The sequence below is a fragment of the Sceloporus occidentalis genome, unplaced genomic scaffold, assembly GCF_023333645.1.
Source record: "Sceloporus occidentalis isolate IW3139 unplaced genomic scaffold, rSceOcc1.0.p SCAF_17, whole genome shotgun sequence".
NCBI classification, from domain to species: Eukaryota; Metazoa; Chordata; class Lepidosauria; order Squamata; family Phrynosomatidae; genus Sceloporus; species Sceloporus occidentalis.
The window spans coordinates 5,109,404-5,132,406 of record NW_028316997.1 but is presented as its reverse complement, the minus strand read 5'-3'; the positions used below and the strand labels follow the sequence as shown (position 1 = coordinate 5,132,406).

The 23,003-nt window shown below is 37.1% G+C and overlaps 1 protein-coding gene across 1 annotated transcript in view; it reads left to right on the top strand.

Moving 5' to 3' along the window:
- The window catches only part of LOC149302774 (contactin-1-like), a 28,617-nt gene extending 11,304 nt beyond the window's left edge, over positions 1 to 17,313 (top strand). Inside the window, exons 10-22 of the mRNA XM_089481947.1 lie at positions 52 to 202; positions 1,465 to 1,592; positions 2,153 to 2,328; positions 7,958 to 8,093; positions 8,284 to 8,442; positions 9,334 to 9,483; positions 9,973 to 10,043; positions 11,369 to 11,603; positions 12,333 to 12,436; positions 13,047 to 13,233; positions 13,771 to 13,883; positions 14,661 to 14,817; positions 17,234 to 17,313. Of these exons, the coding sequence (XP_089338073.1) occupies positions 52 to 202; positions 1,465 to 1,592; positions 2,153 to 2,328; positions 7,958 to 8,093; positions 8,284 to 8,442; positions 9,334 to 9,483; positions 9,973 to 10,043; positions 11,369 to 11,603; positions 12,333 to 12,436; positions 13,047 to 13,233; positions 13,771 to 13,883; positions 14,661 to 14,817; positions 17,234 to 17,313 (1,847 nt within the window). The remainder of the gene's footprint in view (positions 1 to 51; positions 203 to 1,464; positions 1,593 to 2,152; positions 2,329 to 7,957; positions 8,094 to 8,283; positions 8,443 to 9,333; positions 9,484 to 9,972; positions 10,044 to 11,368; positions 11,604 to 12,332; positions 12,437 to 13,046; positions 13,234 to 13,770; positions 13,884 to 14,660; positions 14,818 to 17,233) is intronic.
- Positions 17,314 to 23,003: the final 5,690 nt, after the last annotated feature.

Genomic DNA, 23,003 nt, shown 5'->3' with positions numbered 1-23,003 from the left:
CCTAATAGGAAGAGTATTATGATTTCTAACGTGATCTCTATTTTTCTTCAGCGTTAGCCCCTACTTTTGAATTAAATCCTATGAGAAAGAAGGCTTTAGCTGCTAAAGGAGGACGTGCAATCATTGAATGTAAACCCAAAGCTGCACCAAAACCCAAATTTTCATGGAGTAAAGGAACAGAATTGCTCACAAATAATTCTAGGTTTGTATAACATCTTGTCCATTTTCTGTATTTAGTAGGACACATACAGAAAATGTGTTTGAGATGTAGAATAAATGCTATTATTTGTATGGCACCGGCATGCATCATTTTTTATGCCATCTGAAAAAGAGACTTCTGCGGCCCCACAAACTTACATCTTTTTTCTATGTTGGCCTAATAAAAGTTATCAACTTGAACTAAAGACTCCATGCGTCATTTCACAATAATTAGCTGTAATAATGTATTACAAAATAGCGACCACAGATGTACTTTATGTGATATTATTGCCTCCAAAGACAGCTGCCGACTTTGTCAGTACACACAGTCACAGTATAGTATCCAGCTTTTGTTTTTTAGTTACTGTAAATGTGTTATAAATATTTGGGTTGAAAAACTCTAATTGAAAGCAAAATGAAGTTTTTTTTTATTGAAGTTGATAATGTTTTTTGGGCCAACATAAAAAAAATGTAGAATCACTTTTATTACTATAAAAAACACACTTCGTATAGTATAGGCTGTAGAGTACATATCAGACATTGACAGCAACAGGCTTTGTGGCAGACATTTTAAAAATGCCTTTTTTTTGACACATTTCACATTTTAGTCCTAAACATTGATAATTCAGATAATAATTACTGTACACAACTTAATATCTACACAGAAGTGTGTTGATCACTCATTTAATGAGTTCTGCTTCTGTTGCCGAAGGGCTTATTTTCAAATGGTCTTTTGGGTATTCCGGTATTTTCATAGTCATTCTAGTTGAATAAAATTGGCCTCAGGTGCTATGCAGAGCACTCTTTTATGTACACTGTATGGGGGGAGAAATAAAAATGAAACCGCTACAGGAAATCAGATAATATTAATGTCTCATCAAGTTTACCCACTGTCTGACATGGACGGAATAAACATGCAAATCCCAAGTTCCCTGGAGAATAGTTTGGGTGTCTGCAATAAACATTTAATAAATTCTCTAGCGCCATCTGATGTTTGTATAATGGCAATCAGATAATAAAACATAATAAAAATTGCCTAAAAGCATGCAAATATTGCACAAGCCAAAAAAAATATGTATAGCTAGGTAAGGCAGGGTATAAGAGGTACATAGCAAGTCACCTGTTGTGCAACATGCTTTGGGACCTTATAACTTCAGAAACTATGTCCCCTAAGCTTTAAATAAGTATTAACCATTGTTTTAAATGTCCTCATTTGTAAAATTATTTTTTTGCTCAGTATGTTGATTTTTTGAATGTTGTATTTAGGATATTAATTTGGGAGGATGGCAGCCTGGAAATCATTAATATCACAAAACTGGATGAAGGCAGCTACACTTGTTTTGCAGAGAATGACAGAGGAAAGGCAAACAGCACAGCAACTCTTTCTGTTACAGGTAAAGTTGAGTGGTCAAAAATCACTCACTTGGAGTTGCAAATCTTTGGGTCATCAGCAAAAAGACATACGTTACCCTCAGACCTTCCGCACTATCCCTTATAAAAGTATAAAATAGAATGGATCCAAGTACAGATCCCTGAGGTACCCCACTGGTAACAAAAACTCTGAATATACACCATTGACTACAACCCTCTTGTGGATCACTCAGTCACTAATCTATTCAATAATATTGATATACGTTGATAATATATTGATATGTCTTCTATGTCTGTGGGGCAGCGTCAAAAACCTTACTGAAATCTAGATATGCAATGTCTACTGTACCATCCTAAATCTATTATTTTAGTCATCTAATTAAAAAATCAATAAGATTAGTTTGGCGTGATCTTCCTGAAGTGAACCCACGTGGTTTCTGCTCTTGAAATCCATGCGATTTTAGATGTCAAACAATCCTATCTTTTAACATTGTTTACATTAATTTCCCCACTACTAATGTATTTCTAAACTAAAATATAATTAAAAATGATATTTCTAATTTTAACTTTTCACTTTGTATAGCTGCTACAAAGATTACCCTTGCTCCTTCCAATGCTGATGTTACTGTTGGAGAAAATGCAACCATGCAGTGCCATGCATCCCACGACCCTTCTTTGGACCTCACATTCATCTGGTCCTTGAATGGCTTTGCAATCGAATTTGACAAAGAGGATGGCCACTACGAAAGGAACACAAGGGTAAGCTGATCACATGATCACATTAAAAATAATTAAAAAATGGACTAATTGAACTATAGGTCAATGGTATTTAATGCATTATTTGCAGTTTTTATATATATATATATATATACCGTATTTGCTCGATTATAAGACGAGGTTTTTTTCAGAGCAAATGCTCTGAAAAATACCCCTCGTCTTCTAATCGGGGTCGTCTTCTAATCAGACCTCAAATAGAGTCTGATTAGGAGACTAAGATCCAGATCCCCCGCACCGCTGCAGGGGACCTGGATCCTCCTGTCTCACCCCACCCCCCCATCATACACACACTTACCGGTGCTTCCTGCTGTACTGCCGGGGCAGCGGGTTGACGTCTACGCGATTCGCGTAGACAACGTCCGCTGCAGCCGGAAGGAGGTGTGGCTAGCAGCGGGGGTTGTCTGCGTCCGTCGCGTAGACCTTCCCCGACTGTCAGAGATCAGAGTTCCCCGCACCGGAACCGCACCGGTGCGGGGAACTCTGATCTCTGACAGCCGGGGAAAGTATACGCGACGGACGCATACAAACCCCCGCTGCCAACTCCACCTCCTTCCGGCTGCAGCGGAAGGCGACGTCAACCTGCTGCCCCGGCTGGAAGCACCGGTAAGAGAGGGCTGAGAGGGGAGAGAGGGAAGAGAGGGGTGAGAGGGGGGGGGAGAGAGTGTGTGTGTGTTAGTTAAATGGGGGTATAGGGTGTGTGTGTGTGTGTGTGTGTTAAATGGGGGCATAGGGCATTTCTGGAGTGGCGTTAAGGGGGCATTTAATAGAGCACTCTGCCTCCTGAAATGCCTTATACCTCCCTATATGCCACTCTGCCCCATAATATGCCTTTTAACCCCCTAAATGCCAGAGTGGCATATAGGGGTATAAGGCATTTCTGGAGGCAGAGTGCTCTATACAATGCCTTTTAACTCCCTTAATGCCACTCTGCCTCCTGGAATGCCTTATACCTCCCTATATGCCACTCTGCCCCATAATATGCATTTTAACCCCCTAAATGCCAGAATGGGATATAGGGGTATAAGGCATTTCTGGAGGCAGAGTGGCACATAGGGGGTCAAAAGGCATACCATGGGGCACAGTGGCATATAGAGGGTTAAAAGGCATATCATGGGCCACAGTGCCATATTGGTGTGGCAAGCCTGGGGGCAGATGTGCGTAACTGGGGGACAGGCTGGAAAATACAAGAAATAAAAACAAAAAAAATATTTTTCTCAATCATAGCTTTTATTTAAAAAAATAGTTTACATGAATTAACATTTACTGGTAAAACTTTTTTCCTTTAGGGTCGTCTTATATTCAGGCTTTTTCTTTTTTTCCTAAGTTAATATTCAGATTTTGGGGGGTCGTCTTATAATCAGGGTCGTCTTATAATCGAGCAAATACGGTATATATATATGTTACATGTATGTGTACAGTGAATATTAATTTGTTTTCATAGTAATATTGTTTTCATAGCAATATTTTGCATTGTGTTACCTTAGGATTTATTCGGTTGGTTCTGACTCCACATTCTTGCTAGATTTCAAATAACCAATTACTGACATGTGTGGTTAATGGGGTGCCTTAAATCTGTCTAGAAATATATAGTTTCCTGTTAGCATTCAGTAATGACTTTTTAAAATTAAATTACATATCTACCCTGAAATTTTGGTCACTGTGTACTCATGTCCAGTCTCCACGTTTGCTTTGTAAGCGATCTTATTGCCGTTTAAAGCATATTCCTTTGAGGAAAGAAAATTCTAGCTGTACCGCAAACAATATTTTAGCCCATTATAAACTACTTTATTTTTTTATTTGCTTACTCAATACAGTATGCCAGTAATTGTCTTTAGTGAATTGTATGTTCAGATGGTGGTCAACCAATGGAGACTTTTAGAACACTTGAATTTGACTCTGAAAATACCTATAACTTACACGGCAGTTGTTGTTTTTGGATTATGCATTTTGTATGAATTCCATTTAAATAGTTAGAGTTCTTCTGTATGAAGTATACTCCAGATCTCCTGGTTAGAATATTGCTGTGTGTGATGTGCACTACATTAACTTTAACAAAGTTTACAAAGTTTGACTATGACATGCATTTTGGCTGAACTAAAAGAAAAAAAAGTTAGCAAGAGCTTTTTTTTTCTTCAAAGGGACCATTGAAGAAAACAGTGTTTGCTTCAATAATGCCATTTATTTTATTTAAATGGGCTGTTTCACTTTTTGTTCACTTTCTAGTATACTACTAGGGCATTCGGGGCAGGCGTTACAGACGTATAGTCATGGCTGTGCTAAAAATGAAATTGGCCTTCACCCAGTGTACAGTACAGAGAGTGAAAACACAAACACTCTCAAGAATTTTCAAATCAAGTACAATTGATAAAACGAAATGGGTCATCCTCATATTATTACATGACTTCAACATTTTACTGTAATGAGGAAATAGCACAAATATTGTATCCATTATTCACAAAAGAAAAAACTAAATAAAGTTGTATACTGACAACTCAGAGATGCCAGTGTTTTCTAGTATTGTTGCGGTAAACATTTGTTGACCCTGTGCAAATTAAAGGGTATATTGTTTATGAAGATTCAATTTTAACAGATTCAGATCTAGGTTCTTTAGAAGAAACACTGACCCTTTATGCTCATAAATGAAGCTCAGAGCTATGACTGAATCTTGAAAAAAAAGAAAGAGATATAGTCAAATAATTGCATCTCATCCAATTCTTTACACCTCAGAAGATCAAATGAATGTCACGTAATCATAACTTTAATTATTTTGACACAAAATCCCACGGTGAAGCCCGCTCCCCCAGGTGTTCACTTCAGTTTCTTATTTTTTCTGGTGGAGGAGCGGTGGTTGTCCATGCCTACTCCCCACCGACTTTCCCTACCACTAAAGGCTGTTTGCAGCTAACCTTGTCCCAAAGTTTATACGGTAATATATGAATATTATTAGTCCTAATAATAGTCAACTTAATTAAACATCAGGCAATAGGCGTATGTTTTGTTAACGTTGCAACATATACTGTAAATATAGTCCACTCATTCTTAATGTGTATTACTACAAGTTGGGTACAAGTTAAGCTAAATTCCAAGTTGGATTGTGTTCAAACAGTTGCTTTTGTTATTATTCCAGTGCTGTCTGATATCAGTCCAATTTTTGTTCTTTTATAATTAAGCCTGTACCTACCATGAACAATTTTCAATTATGCTTTGAGAGGATAACTTTGTATGATTAGCGACCAAAGCCCCTAACTCAGCATTCCATTGGAAGTATTAAGCTCTTTAGTTGCTTCTTAAGGCACGGGTATAATGACTATGTGACTAAAGTATGCATACAAAATTCTTGGTTTTAGCTTTTTATGACCTTCATTAATTCTCACAAAATTCAGTTAATACAGAATGAAAGAGGAATTCAAACTCTAACCACAGTACTTATTTGGTTACTACTATAAGTATATATGAAACATTTCACCAGTGCTCCACAAGTGAAACTCACAATACACACAGGTTGTGCTCTGAAGTCAAAATACCAAATTGCTGAAATCTATCCGGTATTAAAGCAGAAATATAACACACATTATATAGTCCACTTGTATAATAAAGTAAGTACCGGTATATATATCAGTAATGGTTTGCAGGCATAAAGATTATTATTGAATGTTTTAGGTTCTGGCAAGGGAAGTCTATGAATATGTACTTTTCAGGGTTTTTAATGGCAACTCCTTTATGCACACATCCTGTTATGATAATATGCGGGCTCATGCAGAGGACGTAACGGTGATCGTTGCAGAAGTGGGTGGCAAAGGGCATTAATATGATTTTTGGAAAATCTCATGAAGTGCTTGTCTTTGGGGTTTATCCAAAGAGTCACCATATATGATGATGATAAGGGCGTATTTATAGTTCCTCCACTGAATGCAAATGCTTTCTTATATTAACCACTAAGTATCTTTGGAATGATCAGCGTATTGATATTCCTTCTTAATTGTGTTAACTAAAATACTAAAATACTATTACTTTCCTACGTACTGGTTGGTGTAATTGACTTAATCACCAGTTGAGTAGAAAAGATGGCCATTTCAGCATAACATAACAATGATAAAGAGTAGCATGTTGTGGTTGCGGTAAATAGCTAGCAGTTGTTCTAAAATAACTTCTCATTATTCTAATGTATATTGCACTCAAGTACTGCTACTCAATGGAGTCATGGAAAGAACTGTGTAGCTTTGTATAGAATCTCTTAGCGCTCCGTGTGTATTGCGGCTTAATCATGTTTCACGTGAGCTGGCAGCACATTGTTTTGTGTGACACGCTCTAACAGAAAAAGAACCAAGGGTACATTTACTTTGTGTAATTACTAAAGCTGCTTGTGTTCCATGTGCCAAAAACATCACTAATGGCTTCACGCTTTTGGTGAGCATTACACATTTCATAAGCCTTCCCGTGATCAGACAGCCACAGGCTATAAAACCATTCTAGCCTGACATGTATAAGTATATCTGTTTGTCTCTGGTGTTGGTATAATATGTTGATCTGTTATTGCTTGTGAGTGTTAAATTAAAACAGAAGAACAGATTAACAATTGCCACGCTTATTTTTAAATGCTCAAATCCATAATAAATCTTAACATTAGCTTACAAATCTAGTCAGGGACTCACTGACTGTCCACAAGATATGATCATATTATTGACCTCAGTAGTATGCACTTCTTTGGTGGGACCAAAGTAAATCGTTACTCTCCATATTCTATTTGAACCAATTACTTGCCTTTACTCGCATGTCTGTGTAGTACTAGAGGTCCATTAGCCGCATATTTATTGCATTACCTGACAAAAAATTGTTAGGCTTCACAAGAGTGTCTCTTGGGGACACTAAACGTGCAGAATTACAGAATTTGATATAAGCTTTTATAAAACGTGGCTGGATTACTACAGATTCAGCATGGAAACATCTCACGTCACAAGCTGACAGGGCTGGCATAGTAAGGAGAAAATGTCTACCTTAACTGTGCTCTAAAAATGATTCACAAACCTTTTTAAAAAAATAAAAAAATAGATGTATTAACGAGAAGTATCCAGATACAAATTGTATACTTGACAAATCCTCCTGAAAGCGGATAAGTAAGTATGGCTGGATTGCTTCAAACTATTGCACTTTTATCTGTTGTAATATAATTACACCCTCGCTACATTTGGGTTGCAAACTTGGTCTTCATAACCACTTGTTCCTGTTTGTGTCAAATTGTAGTGTCATATAAACGACTTGTAGGTTGTGGTCATGCTTTGTATATCCTTGATTGTACTGATTCTGTATTAGCTGCTTAAAAGTCTAATATTGCGTGAAGGACGCACATTGAAGATGATTCATATGTCAGGACAGATGATGACTTACTTATGAATCAGAATGCTTTCTTGTTTATGTAAAAGCAGCAGTAGACGGTATGATTATGATACCCTGTAATTAATTGGTAAAAGGTTTACTTACACTAATAATCGTAGGGTGTCATAATCAGTGAACCAGAATACCCATTATTAACAGCAAAATTATTATGTATATTCATAAGGATAACTCATTTGCTACAGTTAACCACTTTATTCTGCTTTTTTTTAAATATAAGAATATTTTTTTGCAGATTGAAGGTGGGAGTGAACTTATAATTAAAAATACCCAACTGAAGCATGCCGGAAGATATATGTGCACCGCGCAAACTATTGTAGACAATTCTTCAGCTTCAGCTGATCTTGTTGTCAGAGGTGAGATTTCCTCAGAAATAATTTATCAAACACTAAAGTATGTGCTTGTATATTTATTAATATGTAATATATATATATATATATATATATATATATATAAACTTTCATCAGCTTTATTGTGCTGCTTACTGTATAAAACAAATATATATTTCCGGATAGTGCTGGACTGTTTTCTTTTCCATTTGTTCAGGTCCACCCGGTCCTCCTGGTGGTGTCAGAACAGAAGAAGTACGTGATACTTCTTTGAAACTTTTGTGGAGTAGTGGAACAGACAATCACCAACCAATTTCCAAGTACACTATTCAATATAAAAACAGTTTGTCCGAGGACTGGAAGGATGCAAAGACAGGTATATTATAAGCCACCCCCACTGTATTATTATTATTATTATTATTATTAATGGTCGAGATCTTAGTAAAGCCCTGTGAACTGGCTACTGCTATATTGAGCCGTCATCTGGCAGCCACAGCAGGACATGATACTTTCATATATGCTGGACTTTGCAGAGTTTTTAGCTTTTAAAAACTAAAATGAAATTGAGCCAATTTGGGTGTTAATAGAGGCTAATTAATGTATAGCAAAATATTGTTAATCGTAGATAGCTAAGATGCGATCTCATTGTCTGTGTTGTCTCAAATGAAAACATTAAGAACCTATTATCGTTACATTATCATTTATATTTTTAAAATAAATATTATTAGGAGTATCAACCAATTTCAGCAGCTAATGACATCTTAAATACAAAAATGTCTAACCTACCTATGTAAACATGTGCCACCCAGGTAAATCCATTCTATAATAAATAATTGTGGGATTTAGCTGATGTGGAATGATTTTATAACGGAAGCTCTTATAAGTAGAAAAATGACTAATGTTTATGCTGTTTGTAATCAATAACATGTCTTTCTCTGTAATACAGTTAGATGTTTAGATTGTCCTGATTGCTTCTCATTATCAGATTGTAGTTGATTGTAGTTTTTATTCATTTAAGATTGTCTGGAATACAAATAAATAGTTAATTTTTCAGATAGTCTACATCCAAGCTAGGTGGGGGTGTGTATGCAGTGTCTTTTTATGTGCCTGTCAAGGGACTGACATTTGGCAGATAAACAGAATAAATAGGAATGGGACAAAAGCATAATGCTCATGGTGGACAGTGGGACATTTGCATACGGTAGATGTACCTGCAGCACACCACAGACCAAGAATATAATTCATTTGTTTTTCCTTACATTTCTAGAAATCCCAACCATTGAAGGAAATATGGAATCAGCAAAGGTTATAGATTTACTCCCTTGGATGGACTATGAGTTTCGAGTTATAGCCACAAATACATTAGGAATGGGAGAAGCTAGTCTACCGTCACCCCAAATTAGAACTGATGGATCTGGTAAGCACCATTTATAGATCATTTGCTAAGATTTTATCGTAAATGTACTTTTTAAGAAAAATAATACATAAAATTATACAACCTTATAGTTACTATGACCACATACTACGCAAAATTGAATCAGATCATTCTAGGAAACGCAAATTTTTGTTTCAAGGGCAGGGAAGTTGGATACCACTAGGTTATTTATGCACAATATGCTGATTGGACACATGAATTTGTATTGTACTGCGTCCCATTCATGATGTCGTCTTACGCTGAAACAAGTGAAGCACAAACTTCCAAATTTTAAGATGTTATGTTATGAATACACAATATTATATACCAACCTCAATGTAGAAAAAGCATGTCCTATTTGTGTATCAGTTAATCTAGCATGCCTTAAAACAATTATTTTGTCAGTAAATGGGCCTCTTGACTTGTAAACCAAATACCTTTATATAGACGTGGAATATTTACTTCTCATCTCCTGCTTATTTCTTGCACCAGTTCCTATAGTTGCTCCTTCTGATGTTGGAGGTGGAGGTGGAAGCAATCGGGAGTTAACAGTGACATGGGTGGTAAGTAGACTTGGGCGCCGGCCAACTCTTCGTGTTCGTCTTCGTCTTTGTGGGGATAAAAATGTTCATATTCCACGAATATTCGCCTGTTCCTGTGTTCAGTTCGGGCGAATATTCATGTACATTTTTCGTGTTCGTTTTTTCCCCCCTTGTTTTTTGTAGAAGGGGTTAATACGGGTTAACGCGGTACGCACTACGCAGCAGCTTTGGTGCCAGGATTTTAAAGGTCGTACGAGCAACTCTATTGGTCGCCGGCAGGGGCCTCCTCTGGTTGATGCCAGAGGAGGCCCTTGCAGGCGACCAATAGAGTCGCTCACACGGCCCTTTAACTCCTGACGGTGAACCTACGAATTTCCACTCCTGTTAACCAGTTAACCCCTGCGATGCTGCCTAGATAAGGTAGGCTAGATGGGGAAGGGACCAGGGAGATTAGTAAACGAAGACGAACACGGAGATTCTTCATGTTGTGTGTCTTCGTATACATTTTGCCGCCGCCATGTTTGTATATTCGGTATTCGGGCTGAACAATGAAAACCCACCCTTCGTGTTCATTTTCATGTTCGCCCGAATACGAATGCACAAGTATATGTTTATATACACTATCCATTGATGTTTTGGCCCAATATGCCTGGCCATTCTGTGTAATAGTACATAATTATGTAAAATCATTTTATATTTTATATGCATACCTGGGAATGTCTGGGCTCTGGCAACCCGGAGCCTACCCTTGCGGGACACAGCCAGGACTTCCCAGTGACCTCAGTTGGTCGGTCCTGTTGACATGGGGCATTCCCACTGACCCCGGTGGCCGTTCCAGTTGATGTCAGTGGGCGCTCCCACTGACATTGTGGTAAACACCCCCATTTAAATGGGAAAGTGATGCAATTGATTAAAGTCAGATTTACAAAAAAATTCCCATAAGATGTGTGCCTGAAGATGTGAAACATAAGGGGAACTTACACCAATCAGCCATAACATTATGACCACCTGCCTAATATTCTGTAGGTCCCCCTTTTGCCGCCAAAACAGCCCTGACCCGTGGAGGCATGGACTCCACTAGACCTCTGAAGGTGTGCTGTGGTATCTGGGACCAAGATGTTAGCAGCAGATCCTTTGAGTCCTGTTAGTTGTGAGTTGGGCCCTCCATGGATGCATCCTGGTGCCAAGTTGATTATAATTACAAATTATAATTTGTTGAAACAAAGGATATACAGGAAAAGGAAAAAAACTCACTGGAGCATAGAAGGGCTTTTTATTTGCTTAATGGAAATAGATAAAGTGCATTTTGCATACTATTATATTAAATTTGAATGTTTTATTTTCAGCCTTTGTCTCAGGAGTATCATTACGGTGATGGCTTTGGGTACATAGTTGCTTTTAAATCTTTCAATGACCGAGAGTGGAGAAAAGTGATTGTTCAAGACATTCAAAGTGGCCGATACGTGCATAAGGATGACACAATTACGCCTGCAACACAGTTCCAAGTAAAGGTGAAGGCCTTCAACAGCAAAGGAGAAGGGCCATATAGCAGCACAGCCAATATATATTCAGCAGATGATGGTAAGGGTAGCAGTTTCCTGGAGTGCTTTCATTATGTATGTAACACAATAGACTCAGAGGCTCTATTTAAGCTATCCTGAATCTAACACAAGATCAAAGATCAGGAAAAATGGGCAGACTACGTGGGTCGAATGGTTCTTATCTAACTTCAAGTTCTGTTTCAATATGAGAGGAAACATTGAAAAAATGCCACCAATTTAGATATAGACTATACAAGGCCAGACATACTCTTTCCTCAGCAGAAGCTCAGTGGGGTTGGTTCTTCATAATTCATTATCCTTTACACTCGCCTGCCAGCTCCTCTTTTAGAAACTCAACAAGTCTCAAAGATTGATATGAACATAGATAACTTGGATAACATAATGTATGCATGATAATCTAGTTGGGATTAGTCTTTCTTCATGATTTTATGTGGCGAGTTATGTGCATTGGGGCTTTTTTCATCTTATTTTACTCAAGCCAGAGTAAGGCTTGTGGTGGTCCTTAAGCAGGTCAGTTGGACGACTCAATTAATGGTAACCATCTTGTACAATTACTGACTGTACAAAGGTCTACATGTGAAATGTTCTTGTGTGTTGATAGGCTGCAACAACCTTTAGGAGTCTCAAGGCACAGACTCGGGTTATGGCCACATATGTGTGACCCCTGTAGATATTCTCTTTTACTGTAAATGTACCTGTGTGCATGATGTCACTCTGTCTAATAACCTTTTATTTTAATCTTTCCTAGTGCCAACAGATGCTCCTTCAGGAGTCTCGGTCTCTTTGCTTTCAGCTTCTGAAGTATCGGTTACTTGGCACCCAGTTTATGTGCAGTCTGTTGAGGGTTATCAGGTGAGTAAAACACATCTAACATTTTTTTTCTAGTTACTTATAAGTAATATATAAGTAATTAATGTAAACATTATGATGTATACAATATCTTAAAATAAATCTGTATTGTTTGCTGGCTTTGCTATCCCTATAAATTACTGTAATGCAAAAACCCAAACACCAACCTGTGTCACCAGGATTTTACACATGCTGTCACTATTGTATAGAATGCAATACCTTGACCTGTCAGATTCCCCCATAATTATTTTAATATTAAATACTCACCTGTTCAGAGAGTCATACATTTTACACTCTTAATACCCCACATGCTGCATACTGGAAAGAAACCTTCTGTTCCCTCCACCTTTGATATCTCCATGCCACTGACTACCGAATGTGACCTTCACTATAATCAAACTGCCCTCTCCTAAACAAGAGTAGGCCCCTCTTCTCATTCTCTACCAGTGTGTCTTAATGTGTGTTAATGTTATTTTCAGTTTTGTATATCATAAATATTCTTTATGCAATAAGTACTATTAATGAGGCAAATCTGATGCTCATTGAGAAACCGGTAGATGCTAAAAAAGCTCTTATCTGCTGTCAAATTCTGTAATTCGCTGTTTCTCTACAGGTTCTTTACTGGCGAATTCAAGACAACAAAGCAGCTGCACATCGGGTCCAAGTTAAGGCATCAGAGTATACAATCAGACTTGAGGGCTTATTGCCTGATACAGCCTATAACCTGGAAGTCAGTGCATTTAATAGTGCAGGATATGGACCTCCAAGTGACACGCATAGGTTCACAACAAGAAAAGCACGTAAGTGGAGATCAGAAGACTGAACCATTTATAAGCTGTTAGTACTAATAAAGCATTATCAAATCTTGATGCTTTATGAATTTGAATTGTGAGTTGAGGGGTTAAAACTTTGGGCCACATGGAATGTTAATATGACACCCTCTGTCACTAAAAAGACAAGATACTAATTTGTTAAAAGGACATTCAGTGTTCAGCTTCCGCCCACTTAATCGGCTGCTGCTGCTCACATTCATTTTAGTGGGAGCTTATCTTCCATTTACTTTAATAGGTTTGCTACTGTGCATGTTATAGAAGCATACTTAACTATGCCCTGGGCTTTAAGAAAGGCAGCCAAAGGGAGGAGAAAAAAGTAGACTGGGGTTTAATTTTCTAACTCAAAATTGACTTTACTATATATTTTACATGAAAATAAGACTTGAGTCTACCACCAATTCTAAATGTAATTTAGTTTAAGGGAAAACAGTGTCACAAATTATAAACTAAAAAATGACCCTTTCCTAAATGTTTATCCTTTTTGTGTCTATGTATTCCATTCAGCTCCAAGTCAGGTTCCGACGATTACCAGTGTGGTGAGATCTGGCTCACATTATATTATTTCTTGGGGTCATGTGAGTTCTTTATCCAATGAATCACCTGTTACAGGCTACAAAGTAAGTACCTTTTAAGGCAAAAGTATTTCCCAGAAGGAGTTTCCATACAATGAAACACACCCAAGCACAAAAATCCACATCACTTCAAATATCTCCTCTCTCTCTCTTTACACTGTCTTCATAACTCCCCAACTACCAAAAACTTGGCTTTGGGGTTTATTCGCTAAAGAAGGAATTGGCAAAAGAGGGGAATAGCAGGTTCATTCCACTGACTTCACTTTACAACATGGAGGAAAACCCAAAGAATACTTTGGATAACCCTGTATAAAACATATTTAAATTTGTGAGATTCTTCAAAGTCACTGATTTTACAGATACATTTGCCAGGGATATCCCCCTTATAATGCATAGTGAATTCAGTAAACCACAACTGTCCTGAAAAATGTGCTCCCCAACTCTTACATTAGTGAACATACCCACAAATGTATGTTTTAATCCAGATGTTAAAATATATTTAGCCAAAACATTATTGCAGAATTTGTTGGAGTCATCCTCTTCTGACTGCCATTTCCGTTCTTGCTTAATTTTGCAATTGGTTGAAAAGGTCAAACTGAAACAGTGTTTGGTGCACTAACGCATATGTAATACAATTCTGAACATGTTTTTCCATATGTGCCAAATTGTGTACGTAGTATAATTTTAACTGTCATGGCATTCTAACATGTACCAGATTTCAAAAAGAACCATGCATATAATACATCTCCAATTATTAAATGCATACATCATGTACCAGATTTCGAAAAGAACCATGCATATAATACATCTCCAATCTCTAAGGTTCTTTACAGGCCAGACGGACAAATAGAAGGTAAATTATATTCAACTGGAAACCATTATGTACAAGTGCCTGCCCCAAAAGATGGAGAATACATTGTTGAGGTTCGAGCAAGCAGTGAAGGAGGAGATGGAGCAGTTGCTTTTATAAAGCTGTCTAGTAAGTGATTTAGTTGTTATTTGCATGTTCATGCCAGTAATTGTTTGAATCTAGGAAACAGTGTACATATATAGGATATAATGCCAGAAACAAAATGTAGCAAGTTGTGGAAAAAAAATCCCAAAACAGTGGAGATCATGGAAAAAATGACTCCAGTATGCATTTAACAAGAAAACAGACCTGGAGTGCTCCCTTAGACTGGTTGTTTAGATAGATTGCTCAATCTATTAATTTCACTTTGTTGAATGTATTTGTAATCATAGTGTTACAGTTGATGTAAAAATGTGTCTGGCCAAAGACGCTTTGTAAGGTAAGGTGGACAGCCCTGGCTACACAAATCTGTTCCTTACATCCTCTGTGTTTTTGTGTTAAGCACGTATGCCATGTTCACAGTTATGGTTTAGTAGTGCAGCACTATGTCAGCTTCTGTAATATTAAAACCAAGTTATATAAAAACAATAGTTATAGAGGATCAGTGTAGGTTGTCTTTTTTTGTATTATTACATTGTGAAACCTGGCTACAAAAAGACGCCTGGCTGCAGCCCAATCTTAATGAGCACCCTGTGCATTTTGTAACTCTGACCATATGCATGTGCTTTACAGCTTACTGATCTATATTTAGACACCCAGAACATTGGAAAACTATGCTTGTCCAAAGTGGCCGTGTATTGAAAACCAAACTCTGAATTAGATTTCTACATTTGTGTCAATAGTAAAGACAACCCTCATACACATGCAAGGACACACTCAACGGTATATACTTGGCTTATTCTGTTGATGTTTATTCATTTAGATAGCCTTTATTAAAATCTCTATTTTACTAATTAGATAACAATAACTCTTCTAACTGTATTAAATGTGACTGAACCACACAATTTTAGCAGATACTCAGGGCTGGTGCAAGGATTTTTGCCACCTTAGGCAAAACCTAATTTTGCCGCCACTTGGCCGCACTGATTTTTGTCCTGACCCATATACCCCATCTCCTTTAATGATTGTTACTTTAGCATCTTTTTATGCGCTTATTATCATTCTGATAAATATCCCATCATAACACAGTGGAATGTCACATAATGCAGAGGGACATCATATTATAACGTAGAGGAATTTAACATCATAAGAGAGAGGTATGACATCATAACACAGAAAAATACCACATTATAATGCAAATATCACATCATAATGCAGACGAATATGGCACCATTACGCAGTGGGATATGACCTCATAACGCAGAAAGATATCATATTATCACACAGAGGAATGTCACCTCATAACGCAGACAAACATCATATAAAGTAGAGATAAATCACTTTGTAACACAGGGAGATCTCACATCATAACCTAGGAACTTGTGGGCTCCAGCTACCCGGACCCTGCCCTTGCGGGATGCCCACTGACATCAGTCAGTAGCCATTTTCCCAGAGGAAAATGGGCAGGGAGTGGGGTGTGTCAAGACCTCGCTTCCACAACCCTGAGGATTTGGGTTGCAGAAAAGTGAAGCTTCTCCTGGAGTTCTCTGGGCCAAATACGGAGAGTTCCCAGGTATGATCATAACACTGAGGAATATTACATTATAAAGTGGAGATTTGACATCATAATGCAGAGAGACATTATATTATAACACAGAGAGATATCACTTCATGACGCAGAGAGACATATAGTTATAACATCGAGGTAAATCACTTTGTAATGCAGAGAGGTATCACATCATAATGCAGAAAAACAAGGTTGTATCTATTATAATAAATAAAACACACAATGAGAATAGCTAAAACATCCCTATAATTTAATGCAAAGAGAAATGAGATGCAAAGCAAGGCCCATAAAGACATGGGTATTGTATGGGGGAACTTGAGTGGCCTGCACAGAGCCCTGACCTTAACCTCATTCAACCCCTTTGGGATGAAATGGAACAACGATTGCAAGCCAGGCCTTCTCATCCAACATCAGCGCCTGACCTCACAAGGGCTCTTAAGGCTGAATGGGCACAAATTCCCACAGACATACTTCAAAATCTTGTGGAACACCTTTCTTGAAGAGTGCAGGCTGTTATAGACACAAAGGGGGTTGGCACCTCTATGATAGTGCCCATGGTTTTGGAATGGGATGTCCAACAAGTTCATATAAGTCTGATGGTCAGGTGTCCACATACTTTGGGTCATAGTGTTCATAGCATTGGTGCAAGTGATGGACAATTGCTTAACATTTTTAACAGCTTGAAATATTATTGACAAATGAGCAAAATTAAACAAGGAAAGAAAAGTTTTGAATAACTTTAGTTAAGTAATGCCTAAACAATAATGTACATGTGTGTATAGTAGCTTTCAGAAGAGAAAAATATTCACAGGGCATATTTATTGTGTAATGGCTGATAAAATGCAAAGGAGAATAATTGTACATTTTATTTACTTTTAGGTAACGCAACAGGGATGTTCCCCAGTATTCTCGGGGTGCTGCTACCAATCCTAAGCCTCCTGATGTACATGGAATTCTGAATGTAATCTCTCGTGTCTTGAGTGCATTTGCACGACTTTCACTGCTGCGAAGGCTATGATCAGTTTCTGACTACCACGATACCATCAAACGCCAAAAAGAAAAAAATATATAACTGTATACATAAAAATTACCCTACACATTTATTAAGAACTTACGAAGAGGACAAAAGCATTGGGAAACTCCTCTGATAAGCAAATTGTTTTCAATCATAGTTAATAATTTTGAACTTGTTCCAATATGCCTTATGAAATGCAAAGCCAATGTGTGACAGTTGCATGATGAAACTGGGCAAGTCACAGTGTTAAACATTTTAATAACTTACACTGTACAGTAAAAGTAGAGTCACCAGCATTGGTGATTATACTTCAATGAAACATTGTGGAATACATTAGATACCAATGTTGTACTACATCTGTCTGTACCATCTGTTTTGTGTGCCGCATATTTTTAATGACCCCGTCGTTAGCAAGTTTCAGACATGCAGTCACATCAAAAACATTGCATTATGGGGAATTGGTCTACAATAATGTAAGACAACATAGTTGTATCTAGAATTTTACATTTTAAGTTTAAAATGAAAACCAGAGGCCAATGGTTTTTGCAGCACTAATGGCTACATATTTGAAAATATGTTTAAAGTTTGCACATTAGGCAATATACTATATCATTATGTAAAGGTGCAATAGATAGCCCACAAATGAATGTAAAGAAAACATTATTAAACATAAAAAGTAGCACTGCTCTAAATATTCAGCTTGCAGCATATTCTAAAATTTTTGAGTTACTTACTTGAGCTACTGCTACTACCATTTTAGATTTTAGTTATCTATCTAGGCTGAAAACTATAGATTAGCAGTATCTTGCTAGCTTTTTTGAAGTTCAAATTTAAATTAAGAATGCTGAAATAAATGAAGGATTCATTCCTATTTTTAAACTATTTGCTACATTGTCTTCTTATCAGAACATTCCCAAACTTCATACCGTGTGTTCTGTATCTGACAATGGCTTAAACAATAGGATTTTACTTTATTGCTGATTTTTGTTTAGGTGTATGCTTGGACATAATGGAACTATATTACTTTTTTTTATTATTTGTCACTAGAGACCGTAAGACTCACAAACAAAAGCTTTCAATGAAGTATGGTTTGGTAAATGTTACTGTTGTCGTTGTACCAGAATTGTTGTGTATCAGTTGATGATGTGGAGACACTTGTCCAGTTGTGGTTTAGTAGCAGAAGTTGTGTTAAATAATACAGTGAGAAAAAAATGGCGAATGACGATGAAACCAACATTCTGAATTGCCGTGGTATGGACACATCCGAAAATAATGAATGTGTTTGTTCTGACTTTGTCTATATCTATTTTGTTTTTGGACTGTTCAGCCATAAGGTTTTTCTAGGTGTGCCACGAAAATTTTTGTTTATGTGTGAATGGTCAACCCTCTACAGTGTTATTAAGCTGGATCCAGTGATAGTGGAATGGTCCTTTTCATTATTTTTATTATTAGCACAACCTTGTTAGCTGATTGAGTATAGCTATAATATCTGTATAGATGCAATACCATAGAGGTCTTTATTAATATATTATGAAAAAAAGAAAAAAGCTCTCATTTTACTGTGTACCCTGGCTTTACTTTTTGTATTCTCTACATACAGAATAATGCTTAGACGTTCAAAAAGAATATCAGTTGTAGCATTTTGTTGATTTCAGATATTTATCAAAAAGATAGTATGTGCTGTGTACTTCAACAAGTAACATTAAATATATCATTATATAGCACTATAGATTAACACAACACACTGACAAATATATATATACATAAACCTACCCACATAATATTATATATATTTAATATTATGTGCTCTGTGTACATTATCCCTCTGCAAGTTTATTCAACATTTGTCACATAATTTCATTTGTGTACTGACTATTTCCTTTTTTAATATAAATTTCTTCAAACATTTTTTATTTGCCAAAAAGCATGACGGCCTTTTAATTAAAAAAAAAAAATATTAAAGAAATGAAGCAAAACTTAACAATTTTTGCTTGAATAGTACTTAGATACATCTAAAAGCACATTTATTTTCTGAGAAGTATGGAATAAAGAATAAAAGCATGATTCTTGATCAATTTTACAACATAGAGTTTGACCTGCTATCTAAATTTGCAATTGAGATATTTAAAAACATTCTTTCAGTTTGAAAGCAAAGACTTTGTTCAGGTTCATAGTAAGATCATTTTTGTATCTTTTTTTATTGCACATGTGGTAACATGAATTTTTTGTTTTTTTTGCTACTTTGGATATTTGTTTCTATGTTGTTTTGTTTTCCTAAATAAAGTAGGCAGGGAATATATATATATATATGTCATTACTTTTAAGAGTGAATGTCAATTATCAGTATTACTCACAATGTAACTGCTGGCTTTTACCCATATGTTATATTTTGGTTTTTTAAACACCCAAATAAAAGGCGTTTGACAAACCTTTTTTTATATTTAGAAAAAAGTATTTGACAAAACATATTATTGATGGTCATGTTTTAAATTGTCTTAAAACCTAATCAGGTAACCTTTCAACACAAGAGGCACGATAAATTCATGAACCATTCTAGAAAGATTACTAGGTGATTTGGACACTGATTTGTGTTTTAGTTGTAGTTAATTTTTGCCCTCCTCTCTAGAGGTAGAAATGCATGTATTCTGTTCAGATGTTTTATAATAGGTATAAAACATTTCCAGTGCAGGCGTTTCCACTGTGGCGAGCAGATCTTAACCCCAACAAACAAACACAAAAGTGAGAGTTGTCAGGAAAGTTGTGAACATGAAAATGAGCAGGAAGGGTGCGTTTTCGTTCTTCAGCCCGAATATCGAAGAAACGAACATGGCGGCTGCAAATGCCAATTGGTTGATGCTAGAGGAGGCCCCTGCAGGCAACCAATAGAGTCGCTTGCACGGACCTTTAACATCTGATGGCGGAACTTGGTCTCCCCACTCCAAGAGTTAAAGGTCCGTACGAGTGACTCTTGTGGTCGTACGGACCTTTACATCTTGGAGAGGGGGACCAGTGGTCTCCCCTGGCCGAGTTTCGGCAACAGGATTTTAAAAGTCTGTATGAGTGACTCTATTGGTCGCCAGCAGGGGGATCGTCTGCACTTCATTGGTTGATGGCAGAGGAGGCCCTTGCCGGCGACCAATAAAGTCGCTCATATGGACCTTTAACTTTTGGAGCAGGGAAACCATGGCCAAGTTCCGACATCATATGTTAAAGGTCCATAAGATCAACTTTATTGGTCGCACCAGGATTTTAAAAGTCTGTATGAGCGACTCTTGGTCGCCAGCAGGGGGATCGTCTGACATAAACCAATGAAGTGCAGGTCGCTCGCACGGACATTTAAAATCCTGGCGCCAAAGCTGCTGCATAGTGTGTACGGCCTTAACCTCGTATTAACCTCTTCTACAGAAAAAACACGAAGAATGTACACGAATATTCGGCCCGAACCGAACACAAGAACAGGCGAATATTCATGGAATACGAAGATTTTTTGCCCACGAAGACGAACACGAAGACGAACACTAAGAGTTGGCCGGCGCCCAAGTCTAGTTTCTACTCCCTCACTTCACTATTCACTACAAAATCCCAACACTGGCCAGCTTTTTCCTGCAAGAAGGCTGAGCTGGTTCTGCATTATGCATAATGTATAATGTAATGCATTTAAGGTTTTAGAAAGACAGGAATACCTAAATGCAGAGTGGAACGGAATGGTTAAAAAATGGAGCTATTCAAAGGACACAATAAAAGTTACATAATGCCAAAGTATATAATTTGAACTGCTTACTCCTTTGCATAAAAGCCATGTGGCAGTCCCTACTATAGAAAGATGATATCATATTTCTAAGTTTGTCATTAACACCTTTCTTATTCCTGAGTCAAGATCACTTTAAAATGTTTTACAAGCTTTAAAACGGACAACTGCAGAAATTAAACAATCTTGATTATTTCTCGTTTCATTACATAAAGGAGATGCAGCTCTCATCTGAATCATTCTAAGATATATCTTGCTGTAGCAGCAATCTCTAACTGTATGAGAAGCTCTATTTCTAACTGTATGAGAAGCTTTTTTATCAACAAATTGATTCCCTGCCTGCTTTGGTTTTGCTGAATACAGGGTTTGCAGACTATAATTTAAACTGCACACACACACACGTATTACAGGGATCTTGGACATAATCATTGCTTCTGTAAAAGAGGGACTGTGAAATGTAATGTCTTTAACACAGAAAGTCATGTCAAAAGACATTATATCTTAGCTTTAATAAACCCATCGCCTATAATAAAACATGCTTCAGTAGCTCTTAATAGAATTTCTACTTCACATAGATTTCACTCATTTAGACAGACCAAGACAAGTAGGAAGGTCGACACATTTTCTGTTTCTACTTGCATCATTTTAACAAGCAGCACATGAACTGTTAGCACTAGAAATTATTTACAACATGGAGATACTCTATAAAGCCATTATGACAGATATCTTTGGGTACAACAGATTTGACACATCATGCAGCATCAAGGTGGCAACAGCAAAGGATAGGTCATTTTTATATTAATTTGCAAGCGTAAAAAAAAGGATGCTTAAGATGTATATAAGCGTACGCATTTGGTTCAGGGATAAACTGGAATACAACTGAGGGTATGGTTAGAGAAATGATAATATTCTCAAAGTCTACTAAGGGTATAGTTTTTAACAAAAGATGGCACCGCATTTTAGCTGGGCAAATAAGATAGATCGTGAACATCAAGGTCAACGTAATAACACTAAGGAAAGCAGTTTGAATTTCTCTATTAAGCTAGCCCTAGTACAATTTCTATTTTGCAAAAATAAAGCTGAGAGCATTCCGTATTCTGTTGCATTAGTTTTATGTTTCAAGATCCATGTAGGTGGTCAATCGACATTGCTATATGAACAAATGTTATTTTACTCTCTTAGCTTTATTTGGCAGTCAGCCTTAAGCTAAGGATTATTTTCCATTATTAGACACACTATTCACCTTCAATTTTATTTCCTTCAGTATTCATTCAGAATGTTCTGGTGTAATTTAAGAATAACCTTCCTGCATTTTTATCAGCCCAAGTCATCATATGCCAACGAGGAAAGAATTCTCAAAGGTCAACATCCAGCAACTCCTCAAAGACAGCTATATAGTTTTGTGTTGCTGCTATTTAATGCTTTATTGCCAAGTGGCCATTTACATACAAAACAATTTACAAACACACAAAATGTGAATTATTAATTAGGATTAATACACAGTACAGGAAGCCCATGGCTTCAATATACTAGAGCTCTGGTGCTTAGGTTTTGACCTGAGTGAAAAATGTTTAGAATGATTATCGCAACTGTGGGGTAATAAAAAACGTAACTAAGGCTCAACTTGTTAACGAGACTGGCAAACCCAGTATGCCCTGTGTTGCTAAGTATTCATTAGATGATAGATCAGACCACCAAAAGACTTAGGTTTGTTTATGGAGTTGGGCCAAGACAAACCCAATCCCACTGGCAGACACAGGTCCCTGTGCAAGTATGAAATATCGCCACAAGGGTCAATGGCATGAGGGAAGGTCTTGCTCATAGTTGGTTCTGTCTGGGCTCAAGCTCACACTCAACCTCACACACATCTATTGGCCTCACAGCCC